Raw genomic sequence first — 17674 nt, 5'->3', positions numbered from 1 at the left:
GTAAACTTAAAGCTGCTTTCAATGACTATTTGGGCACTTGGGAGTGCTGTAACATCTCACATCTAGTGACACCTTACTACATGTTAGCAAGTCGTTACTTTTTTACACATTCGGACACAGAGCAACATTACATACATTTTTTTGCAGTGGAAATACAAAAACAAAATACACTGTGCAAATTAAAAATAAAAAAAGGTTAAAATATATATTTTTTGCTAGCCCACGTTTTGGGAAAACTAAGATGAAAAAAAGACTGCACAGTGGCGTATCCAGCTGAGCACCACCATCTTCTAATATCATCCCCTAAGAGCTGCCCAGTATGACCACAGTCGATCTCTTGTTACCCACTGGGAGCAGCCCACTTGCAGGCTTCCAACGCCCTCGCTGCTTAATCAAAATGAGGGTCGATTTGTAGAGTTCATGGGTGTAGCACTCCCACAACCCCCAGCCGGTTGGTTCAATTTAAAATGAGTCGACAATACAGACTGTGGCTCATATTGGACCAGAGAGCTAACACTGAAACAGACCAGAGCTCCCTCCTCCTCCTACGCTCTGTGGCACAATGTTAGTGTGCGTGCATGTGTGTTTGTGTGTGTTTGTGTGTGTGTGTGTGTGTGCCCCTAGCCTCATCCTGAGAGAGAGCAGCATCCATCACAACTCCCAGTCTCCAGTGACACCTCCACTCAGGCTGAGGGATGGATGGTAACGGTAGCTTAGCTCAGTCAGGATGAACAGACCCACTAAATACACACACAGCAACAAACACTGGTGGTATATGTTACATATGTTGGTATTTTACTGAGACTGGGAGCAATTACATTTATTACATATTTATTGTAGAATTGATTAGTACTATACGAGTTCCCTTCGGGAAGCCTCTTAACATACACTGATGCTAATGTGACATTAAATCTGATTTAATCTAACTAAGCATGGTTATCATCAACAGTATTACTCCTATTTCCCAGGTTTCTGTGCTGATTCTACTGTTTTATGATTGACACAAACATAAATCCTGTTGTCTTTCACCACAAATAACATTTTCAGCCGACACACACCCACACGCTACCTTTCAGCTTCGTACATATTCAGTAAAGCTCTGGCTGCAGGATATTTTCATGGACCCAATCTTTCTGAAATCTCATACAGGTGAGTCAGACGATTTAAATATGTCGATATATGCTTCCTGATCACATTGTTGCCGAGAAATCTGGGGCCGATGTAAAAGCATTTTTTTCCTGACATTCTTAAAAAGGTATATAAGCTCGACCTGCAGTCAGTGTCGACAAACCAGACAGAGCATGGCTGTGGGTTAGTCAAGATTTATGAACAGAAGGGGAGCTGCATCCATGTACAGTGAACTGCTAGAGGGGCTTCCTGATCCTGTCATCCAGCCAGGAATCACTCCAGGTCAGCAGTTAACTGGAATCTATTCATATCTTCAGTTACAGATAAGAGCCACACAGCATTTGATTCTATTATGAATAAATTATTTCCAGATAACCATACTGAAAGGATCAAAATTCTATTGATCTCCACAGAGCGTTTTAGCCTGTTTTAGCCCATTGTTTTGTTTTTTTAACCCATAAACCCTGCTCCCATTACCACATGAACGGCGGAAGGACAGAGTTAGTTACTCGCTGGAGAAGAACAGTCAGAAAGTGAGCAGCTAGTCACATGGACCAAACAGAGCAAAGGTGAGGGGATACTAGATTTCTTAAATGGATGGAAACACAACTCCAACTGAATGATTATCTTTTGTCAGCTCAATGTGGCAATAGATGACCATTCCATAACAACTTCATAAGATGCTAAAATGTCAGATGTTGTTTTTTCAGCTTGTTGGCCAAAAAGACGGAATCCATTGTTGACCACTAATAGCAGGATTCATTTTTAAGAGAGAGAGAGAGAGAGAAAATAGTACAAAAGCAGCTTAAGTGCTTGTGGTTTAGTCTTGAACTTCAGACGAAGCCTTTTTGTTATAGCACTAGCTTTTACAGCACTTAAGTTAAGTCACTAAGTTGTATAGGTGACAAGGTGTCTTACCCCGGGGCCTTGAGGCGATCCTGGAGGAGAAGCTTGTGGAATGTATCTTTGACCTGAAAAACACAAGCAAAGAAACAAAAGTTTAAATTAAAAAAAGGGACTATACATCCATGAAGTGTAAACTAATAGCAAGTATAACCTAAGTATAACATGTATCCCTCTGTCCATCACTTGTGCAAACAACCAGTTCAAAGTTGAGCGATCTCATTTAACATGGTAATGTCGTCCCCATGCTCTGCCTACCTGGCAGCACTGCTAATTGTATAGTGTGGTTAGACATATAATGGAATAGCAGCTTGTGAGAGGGAATGGAAGCTGACAGTAATGTGTCATCTTTCAGATTGCTTTCTTGTTGATTGGATTTGCAGTCAGGTGTCATCCTGAGGTATGAAGAGTACACTGTGACAATGAGCACAGCACAACTTGCATAACAGCGAAGTAAATTACATTAGGATACAAAATACTCTCACTCAGTAACAAATCTTCACACAGATCAGGCGGCAGAGTCGGATTTAGATGTCACACTGAGTTTAAAGTCTAACAATGCTTCCTGAGGTTTTTGGTTGGTAGCCATGGTAATAACATTGAAATGAAAAGCTTCCCGGCATCTCTTTGTCCTCCTCTCCCACTCGTTCTCGCTCTCTGTGCCGGGCTTGACTGGCCTTTTGGAAATTGCTTCAGTTGCCTGGGGTGTCTTACTGTAGCTCCCATCTGTTCGGACTACATGCACACAGAGTGGACACGGAGCAGAACTGGCTGGCTCTCCGTCTCAAATGTGCTCTGGCATCCCCCCGTCAGCCATTTTGTTTTTATGGCTTTCAGTTTCCTCACTGTTTCACCTCTCGAGCCGGTGTTAAAAATGCGTTTCACCTCATTAGTTGCTGGACTGCAAGCAATTGGCCGTTTGTTTGTGATCAATGAGGGGCCCTCTTGACAGCTGAGCAAACTAGCAGCTTTACGACAGGCGGATACAAGCACCTCTACGTGCACAAGACACCGGGGATTGAGGAAGAATATATCTAAATGTAAAAATGATGCATCATTAAACTTCATTAATGAGCATTTCTGTCAAAGCAGCATATTTTATGCCTCTTAGCTGGTCATTAGAGGCAGTGAGTGATGTGTGATGGTCATGTAAACAACCAGGGATTCTGTAAATAAATGATAGGTTAATAAAAATGTATGGACTTTTTCCGCCCGCATGTAGATGTCTTTCATGAATAATTCAGAGGTTTCACATTAGGCTTGTCTGCTTTCCCCCCCTGCCATGGACTAACTCCCCTGTCGGTTCAGATCCTGTGTTCACCTTCACCTGACATCCCCTTCCCATCTTCAGCCCAGTAGCATTTATGGCGGCCCACTTCCATTCATTCAACCTAAAGCTAACTTTTTATTCACCAGCCTGTTCTCAGAGATGTAATTTTGGGTTCAAACCATAGACCTTATATAAAGATGGACAACATGACAGCCCCTCAGAGTGAAGCCAAAAAGGCTTGATTGCCCCCTGGTGGCTGGCTGCAGTATAGGTCATAAACCCCGCCCGCTCCATGTGAGCTAATGGGACATGGGCCAAACTAACCAAAGTGCACGTTGAATAGATTTTTCCCAAACATGGTTTCTGTCACTTTAAGTAGTTCTTGTCATATCGGTGTATGATCAAGTGTTCATTTTTCTGATAAGTTTAGTATTAATTACCTATTTGATGCTAAAAATGGGGGTGCGGCATCAAGATTGACAGTTATGACTGACAGCTGCTCTGAGAGCGTCTAAAGGATATGTAACATTCATTTTCCATAACGGGATTAAGACTAAAGATCTAAATATACAGTCTATGTTTAATACAGTCACTGACAATGATGATAACGCTAGCTATCTTAGCAACATTTCCACTGACAGTAAGGTTAGCCAGCGACATTTGTGTGTGTTCATATCCCCACACAGATGACGATTCTACTAATATTATGGTAAGTTGTGTCAAATGGCTAGCGTGCTAACAAAGCAGCTAGGTGGCCCTCAGGATAACAAGCTGTGGGAGTACTCGGCTCGTGATTGGCTCAGGTGGGAATATGGGCAGGACCATCCCGCGGCTTTAGCCCCACCGATCACTACTACCAAGACTTAAATGGCACCAAATGGCGTAAAAAGGACAAGATGGCAGCTCACGTATCCGGTCTATTTTGGCTTCACTTTTGTACAGTTGGAATAAGTTGAGATGCGTCGTCCATCTATATATACATGGTCTATGGCTCAAACCTGATTCTACTGACCCTTTACAAAAGGTTACAAGTAGCTTTTTTTTCTTTCTATCCAATGACTGATTAAAAAGTTGTGAAGCACTGTGAGCTTTCCATGCATGCATCAAAGACGTGAATTCCATATTTGAGACTGGCCTATGAATTCCATATCCTTCTAAATAAGCAATCTGCAATGGAAAGCAGCACACTTACTTGCATACGCCCACGCACACACAAACAAAGTCAAGGATGATTAAGGCGCTGAAATCAAAGAATGAAAGAGATTCATGATATCATTCTCCTCTGAACACTAGCCCAAATCATTCAGGCTTCTTGGGCGATCCTCTGAGGACACTTGAACACTGATTAAAATGTCATTAATAGACTTTAACCAAAGGCCTCTCTACACACCCATGAAGTAGGCCCTGATCAACTCTATTCTTCTCCACTAAGATAAGTTAACAGCATCATTAGTGGGGAAATCATCCGGTATACGACCGGGGTCCACTCAAGTTCTTTCTGCTGTCACTGGGATTGATTGGCTATGTGTAGTGTTTACTACACGTTTAATCAATTCAATGACAGCCACAGAGCAAATCAGCAGTATAGGCTTTAGTCAGAGATGCAAACAGTGGCTGTGGGCTGTGGGATATTTAATCAGAACTTTGTTTCAGTGGGAGGCCTCTTTAAAGCTTGGGGTTCAGCTTATTTTTGGAAGGATATAGTGGAACAGGCATGTTTAATTGGGAGAGACAGAATAAAAATGCTTCTGCTGGATAAATTCAGCAGCATACACAGATAACCCATTAAAATCTGAAGGAATAAACAAAAAAACAGGGACTTGGTTCAGGTTTATTTTTAAATGTTTAGTCACTGCACTTAAAGAAAGTGAAGAACATAAGTGGCTGGTGTTTACGTCACAAAAAGGTTTTTAACATTCACACTAAAGCTGTTCTGCTACAATGATCTCCATGTATTGATAAAACTGTGTCACTGGGATTCATGTAAATCCGATAAGGTATTTTTTTTTAAATTAGGTGATTTTTCATCACAAAAATGGACGAAGTCCATGCAGGTTTGGAGAATTTGGAGAAAAGTTGGTTAAAAAGGTCAAAGAAACTGTGTAAAGTCATACTTTAATATACAATCTACACTTTAAACAAATATAATAATTTACACATCTCGAAAAGACAGGATTATGACGCTAGATGAGCAAAAGAAATTCATCCCAAATACAAAAAAAAGACTCTGCCCAAAAAGTATTTCACTAACGAAAATGATTGCGGTATTGTATTCAACTTTAAAAGCACAATTTAGCCCCGAAAGAATGTGTGTGTCTTTGTCTATGTTCAGGCCAAAGTTCCTGTTTCAGAGCAGACAACAGCATGGAGATGCAAAGCAATGCTTGATAAGATCAGAAAGTCCTAATGGACCGCCAAAGTCTTCTCCTAGCACTTTGTGTTTACTCCCCTCAGACCCCAAGCATTAAATGTGCTAATCATGCAGAGAGCAGGTGGTGCAATTGAGATAACACTGCAGAGGAGGTGGCTGCATCACGTGCAGAGGACAGGCTAGCTTGGTGCTTGTCGCTTAGAACTTTGGTTGATTAAACCTGGGTGTTGCCGCACACTTGAGGCGTGCCCAAAAACAATTTGCAGAAACAGGCCACACACATTCTGGTCCAATAAGCAAGAAAGAGAAACACTAATGTGGTTTCTTTTAAGCAAAGAGCAGTAAAGTGCCTCTCACCTCCTCCTTGGAGGGAAACTCTTTATATCAGCTTGCTTCTATTCCTTTCCAAGTAATTTATTTGTGTGCTTAAAAAGCCATTGTGGATTACATGATGATATTTACCCTGTGAAGGCGATGAGGGTGACCTTCTGTGACGTGACACATCCTCCTGCTTTGTCCTCAGAGATGCCTTTGGGCTGGGTGCCTTCCTTTCCAAACTGGACGACAGCCGAAACGTTATGCTATCCTTCGCCTCCAGGAAAGGAGAGAAGATTCACACATTTCAGTAACAAAAGAAAACTGTTGGAGAATTAACAGTTCAGATTATGTATGGAAGGACACATCTGGAATGATTGAGATAGAAGCAGAAAAACTTGATATGTGGTGGTGACGTGTAGGTATTCTAAAATATCTGAGCTGTGTGAAAATTCACAGCTAAGGTGCGAAAAGTTAAGTCATCACAAGATGACGACTTTTGCACCCTTTGATGCTTGATTCTGTCACTAAAAAAGTGTGACTTGTGATGTAAACTGTGATGATGATGACTTACAGTGCAGAGCTTGAAAGGATGATATCATCTATCATTGTACTGTATGAGGGCCTACCAATAAAGACAACTTTATAAAACAAGTGAAATAACGTGAGAGTTTTTGCCTTCAGGTAGACATCTGTTTGAGGGATGAAAACAGCACCAAGTCTTCACACCAAGGCATTCTAAACATTTTGTTCCTTTGACAAAGACATGCCTCTGTGCTCTTGTGTTACCTGAGCCGAGCCTGGAGCTGAGAGTGGCGCAGGGCTTGGAGTTTTGGCAGACATCTCTGTGCTGTAGACCATGACTCCGTGAGGGTTTGGCTTTGCACCTCCTTGCAGAACAAGCTGTATTTCTTCCCCCTTCCAGTCAGCCGGCTCCTGAAAGGGGCACCAAATCCCCCAACGGAGGCACTGCAAGAAGGCAGCTCGGGATGTGGAGGTGGCAGACAGCTTTGTGACCGAAAAAGACACAAGATTAGAGGACATTCAGACACTGACATGATTATTATTGCTTCCATATATGGAAACAACCTTGATAAGTCTTTTCGTAACTCCACGGAGTAATATATCAATATTTAGAGTAACATAAAAGTCTAAGCAGTACTTCTAGCCTGCTTTCAGATCTGGCCTGCATTTCTGTTCCAATAGTCCCATAATGTTCGTCAAATATTTATGTTTAGTTTGCATGAGCAAGTATGGATTTAGTAGAAATGCTACTTTGCACTTTTACTGTTGTTCTACTGAGATACTCTTATAAGCATAAACGAGTTTGGAGGTTGGTATCATTTTAAACTGCCTTTCCAAAACCAAAAATACAAGATCAAGGATTGGATTAAACAGTGTGACATAAGCCACTAATGTTAGTAATGGTGTCTAGCTTTACTTCCAAGGCCAAGCCTAAGCATAAAGTTAGCCCTTTCTTACTTTCTTACCATGTTGGGTTACGTTAAAAAAATGCCCTGTCCCGGATTGACACCACATTGGCTGTGTTCACAGATACATCGCTTTGTATACACTAATTGGAGCACATATATCTATTGGTAAGGTTTCATTTCAGGATGGCTTAATTTAAAAAATGTGCTGCCATTCTTGCATGCCGTGTGCCCCAAGTCCATCCCACAGAGCAGCAGCAAGAGCTCTGATTGTACAGCTGACATGTGTTGGCAGGAGTCATGTGTTGGGTCAGTAGCACACTCCAGGTTTCATACAGGAAACTCTCAAAATGCCAATTTGTGAATTTGTTTGGAACATATTAAAGCTATGGACCACCAATGGAAGAGTGGATTATGCTGGAGGGTGGGTTTGAAAGGTATCTATGGATGTGTGATATCCTTTTTAGTAACCATCAGTTCACTTTGGTAGAGTTGCGTTGTTTTACAATAAGGGACATTTTATTTGCAATCAGGTGTACAAGTGAAAAACAAAAAGTAGGGGGAAGGACTGAGGGAAGAGTTCTAAACTCAAAGAGGAAGGGGTGGAGTCGGGTCTTCAGTAGAATTTGTTGTTGTCAGAGCAAACTACTAACTTTTCAGTGCCACCTTTCAAGCCCACAAAGAGTGAGTATTTGATATTCAAAAGGTAGAGTCGATTTAGTTTTCCTTTAAGCAATTATTTCCAAACTATTCCTTCCATACGGAGACATGGGTGGTGCCATGCAGCATTAGGGATTCTGATGACAGCATGTCACAGCAGCAGTTTGCATCCCAATGAAAAACCTCCATTATACAGGAGATTAGGTGTTACTGCATCTCCGGGGTTTAGCACATTTTCAGGAGAATGGCAAAGAAATATATACTACTGGCTTGGACATTTAAATAACCAATATAGCATTTGTCATATTACTGTAACTAAACCAATAAGTACTATACTAATCATGTGAATAATTGAAAGGGCATTGTGAAAATAGGTCATGTTTACTACAAGGCTTTGAAACTAATGTATTGCAGTGGGTTTGCGTATTACCAACGCTGACAATTCTATATGGTTAATCCATTAGGGGAATAAGTACTGGGTCACACATACAGTGTGTTGTGATTGTTTATGATTTACAATCAGTCCCATTGCACCTCTACAGCAGAAATCCCAGGGAAGTTAACAAAAGGTATTTTGTTTTAAATGATCCACAGGGGACTCAAAGGTTTTGCTAAATCGATTAATGAGCTGGTCAGCCTCAGACAATTGTAATCAATCATATGTGGGACAGTATATAGAATACACAACGTGCCTGCTAGTCCACATTGTTTCAAGGTAAAGTGGAGCATATAATGGTTCACTCAATGCTCAACTCCCATGAGCACATTCTTAACATATAATACAAAACTATCGGTCATCGCTCACATACGGTAAGTACTGCCTTCATTATAAATGTCATCCAGTGTCCGTTGGGTGGCATTAGGGAAAACAGGAACTGCCTGCAGTAGTCTTGAAGCAGAATGTGCCGAAAGAGCTGTTATTTAAGCGTAGTTAAAGCCCAATGTCAGTGATTCTACGGAGTGAAACAGCACCGTTAGATCCAAACATTCTTTTCCCCTTCATTTGATAGATGAGACAGAGAGGGTTACGACACGCAGCAAAGGTCCCAAAGCTGAAATCAAACCCGGATCATGTTCCAACCTAAAAGAAAATGAATTCTAGTATTTTTTAAATTCTGGGTCTGACTCGGGTTTGTATGTATGTACTTGTAGTTCTTTATGGTCTGCCCAGGTTTGGGATGGCAGCACCGGCAAAACTATAGCCAATAGGAGAGGAGTCTGTTTCCCCAAAGTTCACACCAGGCTTGGAACATTTAACTCGGCAGTCATTGTCCTCAGAACCACCTTTTCTTTCGGCATCACAGCTAAGTGGCTGTGGGGACAGTGGCCAGTAAAAAAATATATATTTTCAAGGGACAAAAACTTTTTTCCCCAATAAGCTCTACAAGGAGTGTACGGATGAAAAAAAAAAATGTCTGTAGGCACCATTCATGCCTACAGAAACCGGACAGTTCAGTGGTGCATGACATTGCATGCAACAACTATAGGAAACCGAGAATCCTCGTCGCTGCTTTGATTCATTGAGAGCTTCCTCAAACAGCAGAGCCTTTCCTGCCAAATCTAACTGAATATCTGTCATCTGGAGCAATATGGTGAGACCAGAAATTCCCACATGACCTCCAAACTAAATGATGGAAAACGGTTGTTATTGCCTTGATTCTTATACTTGTTTAGAGTTAGGAAATACATACAGTTTCAATATTAACATAGGCACAAGAAGTCCTTGTCAGGTAAATAAAAAAACAACTCATAACCAGTGTTGTCTTTGTCTTTGAGGGCAGTTTCAAAATGTCAGTTATTATGCAAACTAACCTTGCTGTCCTGTTAGCTTGCTACCGAAGCGTCAAGTCAAGTGTTCAGATAATGGAGTTGACATTTTAGGCACTACACTGCACAACAACTAATAGTGCACTTCAGAAGGAACCAAGGGAGCTAAAGGTGTAAAGGTTAAAGACATGTCATCCTCTTCTTTTGAGGAAATGAAAAATGTCTTTGTGATTTGTGCCACAACTATCAATACAATATACATAGAAATTGGTCAGTTTTATTGTTGTTGCCTGTGAAACCCAGTCCTATCATTACATATCTGTTATGTACATCTTTTCAAAGCTTCACCATTTCAAGCGGCTCTGGATTCCGATTCAATATCCCATCCTTTTCAAGAGAGAGTTGGTTTCAGACCATAATTTTACCCCCAAGTAGCACAGACATTAACAGCTATTTATTTGAACTGGAACTTGTGAAATATATGGCAACCATAAAACAGATAGCAGCATATCCCCCCATGAGACATTGCCCTGTTTCAATCTCATGGGGTTGAATTAATAAGTGCTTTATATGAAACATTCAATCAAACAAGTCTATTTTCAAAGTGATGATTTTGTAAAACGTTCCAACTCGAGAAAAGATCATTTTATGGCGCAGGGTGTAAGCCTGTAAAGACTGTGAGGCAATTCATCTAATGCGTCTCTTTCCTTTTTATTGCACTCACTCTCGGTCTCCAACATGTCTGTGCTCTCACAGAACACGAGGGAAAAGAGCACCACGAGTGTCTAGCACATGACTGAGCACACCCTTCTTGTATTATTCAATGAATGTATTCGGTTGCTGGGATGATTCGGGAGCAGAAACGGCAGCTGAGCTCTATGACAATGAGGGAGACAAAGGAGCAATCAAGGGCCTCCTCTACAGGGACACGAACAGCCTAGGAAAGAGCTTTTATCTGTCCGACTCTCAGTGCTTATCGCACACGCTCCGTCTTCCAATCATAGGAAACTACAAAATTGTAGTAAGTGACTGCAAGTGAGGATGAGAAGGACTGTGAGCCAAACACCCAACCAAATATGTTTCAGCCCACATCTCCCCGTGTGAAGTGAACATCCATGACTGGGATCAAACAGATGAGTAATAACTTATTAATGGTCAAAATGAAGTTTTATTTTACTTCTGAAAATTCTGTGATCACAATAGCACTAGCAAACTAAGAAATTCCCTTTTAGCCCAGCAAAGCAGGAAGCAACATGAATCACTCATGATTTCAGCGCAGTGGTTCTAAAGTGCTTCAGAACAGTGTGATCCACACATGAACTGCATGAAGCGCTGGAAACTCGGGCTGACACACTATAGGAATGAAGGGAATCTCAAAGAGAATCTTTAGTTGCGGTTTGGGTAAACGAACAGTGATGATAGTTTCATTCACAGCCTGGCAGAATATTCACACAATGTATGAAATCCTCGTACAAAAAAAACGTCCACGACCCTCTGGCACACACGTCAGCGGAGATCAGTGTTGCATTCACATGCAAGTGTAGGAGGTTTAATGGAGTTGTGGCGAGGGCGCCGTGCTGTAGGAGTTAGCTGATGTATGCATGTGTTGAAGGCCTTCAGTGAGAGGAAAGTTGCCTACAGGGTCAGACACATCGACTCATTCTGAGCACCACAGTACTTCAGTGAGTCTTAATCAATTGCAAAGCCTGCTTGTGATGGCAAAGAGACATCAAATCAATGACTTTATATTTCAGCGGAAACAAAGAATGATTTTTTTGCTCATTCACGGTTTTGGACAGGAAACGTTTGAATTTGCCATTTGAATTAATAGTTGCTTTTAGACTGCTTGTTTGGGCACTCGTCATTATGTTGGACAAGGCAGGATGATCAATAGCCAATTTCTACAAATTGTGATAACACAGTTGATTTGAGTGTCAAAAGCTATATTTGAAAGAAGAGTAATTAACTTTCACACGGAGAGCAGCCAAGCACTTGTTTCAATAGTGCACTTGGGATAAACAGTAGCCCAAGGCAAAAACAAGGAAGCAGCAAACTTTTTCATGAAGTTGCACTGAAAAACAACAACAGGCAATGTCGCTGCACACATAATTGCTCCAACTGGCAAAGTGTTTTCTAAAGGGAAGAATCTATCAACCTTGTTTAGAAGTGTAAAATATATAATGCCGCAGCATCCCTAGACAAATTTTAAGAAAAGTGTCAGACAGACAACGGGGTAGAAGCAAAGATCACATGTCTAACCTGGAGCAAGAAAAGTGATCATCAAACCTTTGGGGGGAAACCGAGGAGATGAAAATTAAAAGTGAAATTATAAAAAGCTGACAGAAGTTTTTCACATCAAAGGCAGCTGAAAACCCGATTTCCCAGCAGATGAGAAGAACTGGAAGAAGACACATAACAAGTCTATTCAGCACCAATTACTATCTGAAAAGGTTATGACCGGCCTGTTCTTATACATAAAAGTAAAAACACCACTCATTTTAGAAACAGCTTCCAATTCACAGCTACTACTGATGTTATATTGAAATAAAAAAAAGTTTGTGATAAGCTAAAATAAAGCAGTTTGCAGCAACATAGTTTCAGAGAAGCTTAAAGAAAATGGCAGGACATACAGGGACTCAGGGCTTTCTCGAGTACAGCAGGAATTAATCCTAAATTAAGGGCATGTGAGCATTGATGGGAGACGGAGTCTGACAGTTATTACTATTACCTCAGTCTGTTGGGGTGTTCTTGTCATTATTTCAGCCAGGACCCTGTGACAGGCACCAGCCCAAAGCTCCCGCTACGTATTCTCCACAATGAGATGCCCTGGAGGAAGTGAGGGAACATGCTCTGAGATCATTAATTTAAGAGCACTAAACCACTCACATTCTCATCCATCTGCGCGAGTCGTCCAAATGAACCCAGCAGGCTACTGTGCACTATTCAGCTCACCAAGGCCGAATAGGGATCGGGAGGAATTGCGTTGGCTCAGATCCTGCCTTCACTGATGGTGAAACTTCAAGGAGATGTTCATGGAGGACGTGTTCACTGCTCAGGGTAATTTACCGTGAATGTGAATTCTTTTTATCTGTATTTTGATGCTCGTCCATTAAAGTGGTTGTGCAAAGCTATGATGGTTATTTCTAATTCAGGATTTAAGACTTATTTGGTTGTATTATTTTTGAGAGTAGTAGTTCCAGTGTACTGTAGTGGAATGTGTTTTTAAGTGCTTTGAAGAAAATAACACCTTAGACAAGGACTCTCTCCAAAGAGGAATCTCGTCCAGTATGAGACTGATTGCCATTAAATCCTTCACAAAGGTTCATGGACTCTCAATGATCCGCATGACTTTGGTGATCCCCTGACTTTTCCTCTAGCGCCACCAGCAGGTTGACATTTCAGGTACAGAGTAAAATGTCATGAAATGTCACACAGACATCTGTTCTACAGAGGGTGAATTGTAATAACTTTGGTGAATCCTTTAACTCTTCCTCTTGAACCGCCAACATGTCCACATTTCAATCTGTCCAATTCTTTGGTTTATGGCCAAATACCTGCAAAACATAATGTCATTCCCTTTAGCCTATCTGTGCGTGCTAGCACACTAAACTAAGATCTGAGTGTGGTAAGCACTACCTGCTAAACATGTTAACTAACAACCACTCCCATTTTTACTTTACTTCCCCAGCTATATCTAAAGAGCTCAACATTTATCCTGCTTACAATTTGCTTTCCTTCTAATGAGCTTTACAGCCTCATGGAGTTTCTAACATGTCTAGACCATTGTAGTATTTTTACAGTGTACGAAGGGAAAAGTACCAAAAGCTAAATGACACATTCACCTTCAAACCGCACATTATTAAAGCCTAGTTCGGGGTTCAGCGCCAGACGCTTCCTCATTTAAAATAATAGGAATACATTTAACTGAGAGCAGTAATATAAAGTACCTGAGATGATTATCCATCCCTCAGCAGAGCAGCGGATCATGCATACCCGCTTTAGATGAAAATTCAAATCACCTGAAGATAATGATAATGCGAAAAAAAAGATGACAAATCACTTGCTGAAAGTAAATGACATTTGGGACACATGCAGGATTAGGAGCACATTGTACATAGACGGCTGTCTTTTCCATAAAAATCTGTGAACATAATATCTCATCCATACAGTCCCAAATGAATCTTGTGATGCTATTTTCATCTCAGCAAACATTTCATAAAATATAACAGCTTTTGTCAGACTTGAAAGTTTGCAGTATTTCTGTGGTCTTCACATTAAATCTGACGTGACATTTTCCATCTATGTACTTTAGCATGAAGCCAAGTTACTGAGGAAAGTAATGCACATTCCTCAACATAAATATAGCAATACATAAATGTAGTATCAAAGGCCTAAACTTAATGTTTAGGTATATTGCTTTCAGTTTTGAAATGAACCCTGAATCACACTATTTCCCTGTGTTAGAGTGGGTGCTGTAGGGGTGAAAGGACTGCTGTGTTACCAAAAGGCAGATGACAGAACTCTAATGACTTTGGGCAAAGGAGAACAAATACACACGTTTTAGCCGAGCGCCTTTGTTGAGTCTCTAGCGATGACAATTTCCACCAGAACTACAAGATTCTACAGTCAACATCTTTGTCACCGTTTACCATGCAAAAACGGGATTTTGCATCTGTATTATTTGTTACTTGCTATGTGGAACAGTGGACAAACACAATTTTCTACAGCTGCTCAGGCCTCAGATAGTCCCAAAATGCCCCTGACCACTTTATACAACGGCTGTTTTAAATGAAAATAATTTAAGTCTGGGCCTCTGTCTGAGGTTCCCATTGACATGGCAACCATTAGATGTGCAAACATCATCGCCATTGCCTCTCTGGCTGCCAGGGTGAGGCATCCGTCTGGAGAAGGATAGCCCTGCTGGCATGCACTGACAGGGTAAGACTCACTCTGGGCCCATCGCAGGGGGGAGATTGATGCACTTCTCAGTGGGGGGAGAGCTGACATTCATTTTAATTAGGCGTGCAAAATATTGTCTCCACGGCATGTAGCCTCCCTTGCCTTAACCTCAACTTCTCTTCTCATTGCGTAAAAGGAAAAAGGGGGGCCTCCAGGGAGGAATGACCACAAATCAGCTAAATGTATCACTTCAAATCCCGATGACATTACTGTGCTTAAGATGCTTGATTAACATTTAATTAACATTTGTATGACATTTCAGATCAGAAGCAAACAAAAAATGTAACTGGTTTCTTTGAGGGTGAGGTCTACTCCAATGGGAGGGCTCTGTTGTCACATGTCATGTAATACAAGTAGTCGAGGAAACTAAGACCAAGGGAAGGGTTCAAAAGGTCACGGGACAGTGTCATGGTAAGGAGGGCATTTTAATGAGCATGTGCTTTGGGGAATGCTTTTCATTCAGAAAACATCATTAAAGCCTGCAGGGGCCCACAGTAACGTAGTGCATGGTGCAAATGCACACGCAGAACTGCACACAGCAACACACAAACAGCCACTTAAGAGAAGTCACAGGAAAAAACCCACAGCAATCTATACAGCCTGCACCTGTCGGTGAGCCAATTAAAATCCAAAACAAGTCTCCTTGGCACGGAGGAGAAGCTATAGACCAACACCTTTAATAAACCCTGCAGCTAGCCATGTCACTGTTTTCCCACTCCACATACTGTTTATCTTCCTTCCCCTGGCAGTGACATCTGAGACACAGAGAGGCATAAATAGATAATTAAGAGAGTGATATTGTCGTTCATCTCAACTAATAGAGAGATCATCTAACACCAAACTTAACGCACGCTTGCGTAAGATTCTTAAACACAATCACTAAGCCGTCGGTCAAGAGTCAACAATATGTATGCATTAGATTCAATATTTACAGGAGAATGTTCAGTATTCTTTTCTAATTATCTCCACCAGGCATAAGCCTGTAGGGAGATCATGCATTTGGTCTTGTGTACGTGCCTGTGTGTATCTGTCTGTCTGTCTGTCCACAACTAATCTTGCATACTACTGGACCTATCAGCCTTATATTTTTTGTGCACATTTATGACTATATGCTTGAGGCCCTCTCATTGTTGTCATTGATGGTCATAACGTCATGGACTGCTGTTTCTCGACTAAACTGGCCGATAGGGGCCGCAATACCAGATATGTTATGATCCGTTTAAGTTTAGCACCAGATCATATGAATACCCATTTGTGTTATCTCTGCTGCCATCTTGAATGTAAGGTGGCCGGGAGGGAAAACTGAGAGAAATCTAACTTGAGGGGAGAGGGAGACACACCTGGTGGAGATCAGCCCTCTACTGAAAGCATTTTTCTAAATTCTAATCTGTTTTTATATTTTTACTGCTTATTTGGAAATGATGTACGAAATCATCCCATATGTACAAATGATTACATTGTATCATCATCTTTACCTGTCTTAAAGGTACAGAGACAAGACGGAACTGCAACTCTGTCAACCACTGTCTGAAACAGCTGCTAAGGGGGCGGGGCTTAATGAACAGTCAGTTGTCAGCACATGTTAAGGAATGAGGAAAAATGGACACACACCACACACCACACATCAACCCAATTGCATATTACTCACCATTCTGCTGCTTCTAGGAGTCTGTTGAAACAAGGCCTACCGCTCTGTGGTTAAGTTAAATAAAAGCCCAAGCCATTATTTTAAAATGTACGCAATATTACAAAATAAGCTTCATCCATTAAATTGATGACACACGCACGTACAAATTAATAACGACATTGGTCGGACCCAGCAACTTTCATTTCCAAAATAGCTAAGAAAGTCAAAGAGTGGTAAATGTTTTGGAGAAGTCTAGTGTATCAAATGAATAAACAACAAACAAACAACTGCCATTACAAACATATTCTATCTGAGATTGTATTTTTATCATTTTTCGTAGGCATAAAACAGGGCTGTCTAGGAGTCCAATGATTTGCTTGATTTAAAAAAGCTTCATTGCATCAATCAAGTCCCCGTGGACTAAAAAGCTTTCAATCACTGCTACAGTATATTGCCACATGCATGACCTTGATGCCTGATATCTGGAGCAAGATGTTTTCCAGTGCTTCAGAATATGTGAAAAATGCATGAAAATGTGTCCATGGGTTCTGTATCCACTGCACTCATCAGTCTCAGTTACCTGGGAATTATTCTCTGTCGCCCCTCTGACAGCTCGCAGATGTTTCTGGTTTGCAGTTCCAAATCAAACCACAGACAGAAAATAAGACAACATCCATGAATGCGGCCCAATGAGTTCTGTCGGCGACCACCACAACAAACATCTTACTGACGGCCGTGTTTTCTTCGAGCTGGAATGTTGCTTTATATAGCATAAGAGAAATCGGCATGCTGACAAATTCAGTCCTTCGTCTGCATACATCCAGATGAAAGCTCAGTAAAGGGCAGAACAGTGAGTATGTCTAAAGGTTATGCATTAATGGTTACACTTCCTCAGACGCTCGGTAATCGACTGTGCCACTCACCAAGCCCAGTCGGGGTCAAAGGTGAGGCAACACGGAAACACAGCGCTTGTGACACATTCATTACTGGCTGTGGCGTTGGCCCGGTTACTCAAACGGAGAACCCATTTTAGCGCATGAAACGTATCACAACTGTCAACATCCTCTCTCAGCAACACAAGCTTGCCGTGGTGTAACAGCTCGTGAGAGTCGGCCAATTACTGCTCCAAGGATGTGATTCGCGTTTGACAGTCTCTGAGAAGCCCAACGGCGGTTAGTGAGAGGATGAAACCACTATTTCCTCTCTACACGTCCCTCCCTACTTCCCACTCTGTTCCTCCATCT

General features: G+C 41.4%; 1 protein-coding gene across 1 annotated transcript in view; it reads right to left on the bottom strand.

Annotated features, from left to right (window-relative positions):
* The window catches only part of nphp4 (nephronophthisis 4), a 157252-nt gene that overhangs the window by 83156 nt on the left and 56422 nt on the right, over positions 1-17674 (bottom strand). Inside the window, exons 9-11 of the mRNA XM_054608940.1 lie at positions 6777-6995; positions 6135-6264; positions 2047-2099 (exon numbers count right to left, since the gene is read on the bottom strand). Of these exons, the coding sequence (XP_054464915.1) occupies positions 2047-2099; positions 6135-6264; positions 6777-6995 (402 nt within the window). The remainder of the gene's footprint in view (positions 1-2046; positions 2100-6134; positions 6265-6776; positions 6996-17674) is intronic.

Source organism: Anoplopoma fimbria, chromosome 12 (genome assembly GCF_027596085.1).
Source record: "Anoplopoma fimbria isolate UVic2021 breed Golden Eagle Sablefish chromosome 12, Afim_UVic_2022, whole genome shotgun sequence".
NCBI classification, from domain to species: Eukaryota; Metazoa; Chordata; class Actinopteri; order Perciformes; family Anoplopomatidae; genus Anoplopoma; species Anoplopoma fimbria.
This window is presented reverse-complemented; position numbering and strand designations above follow the sequence as displayed.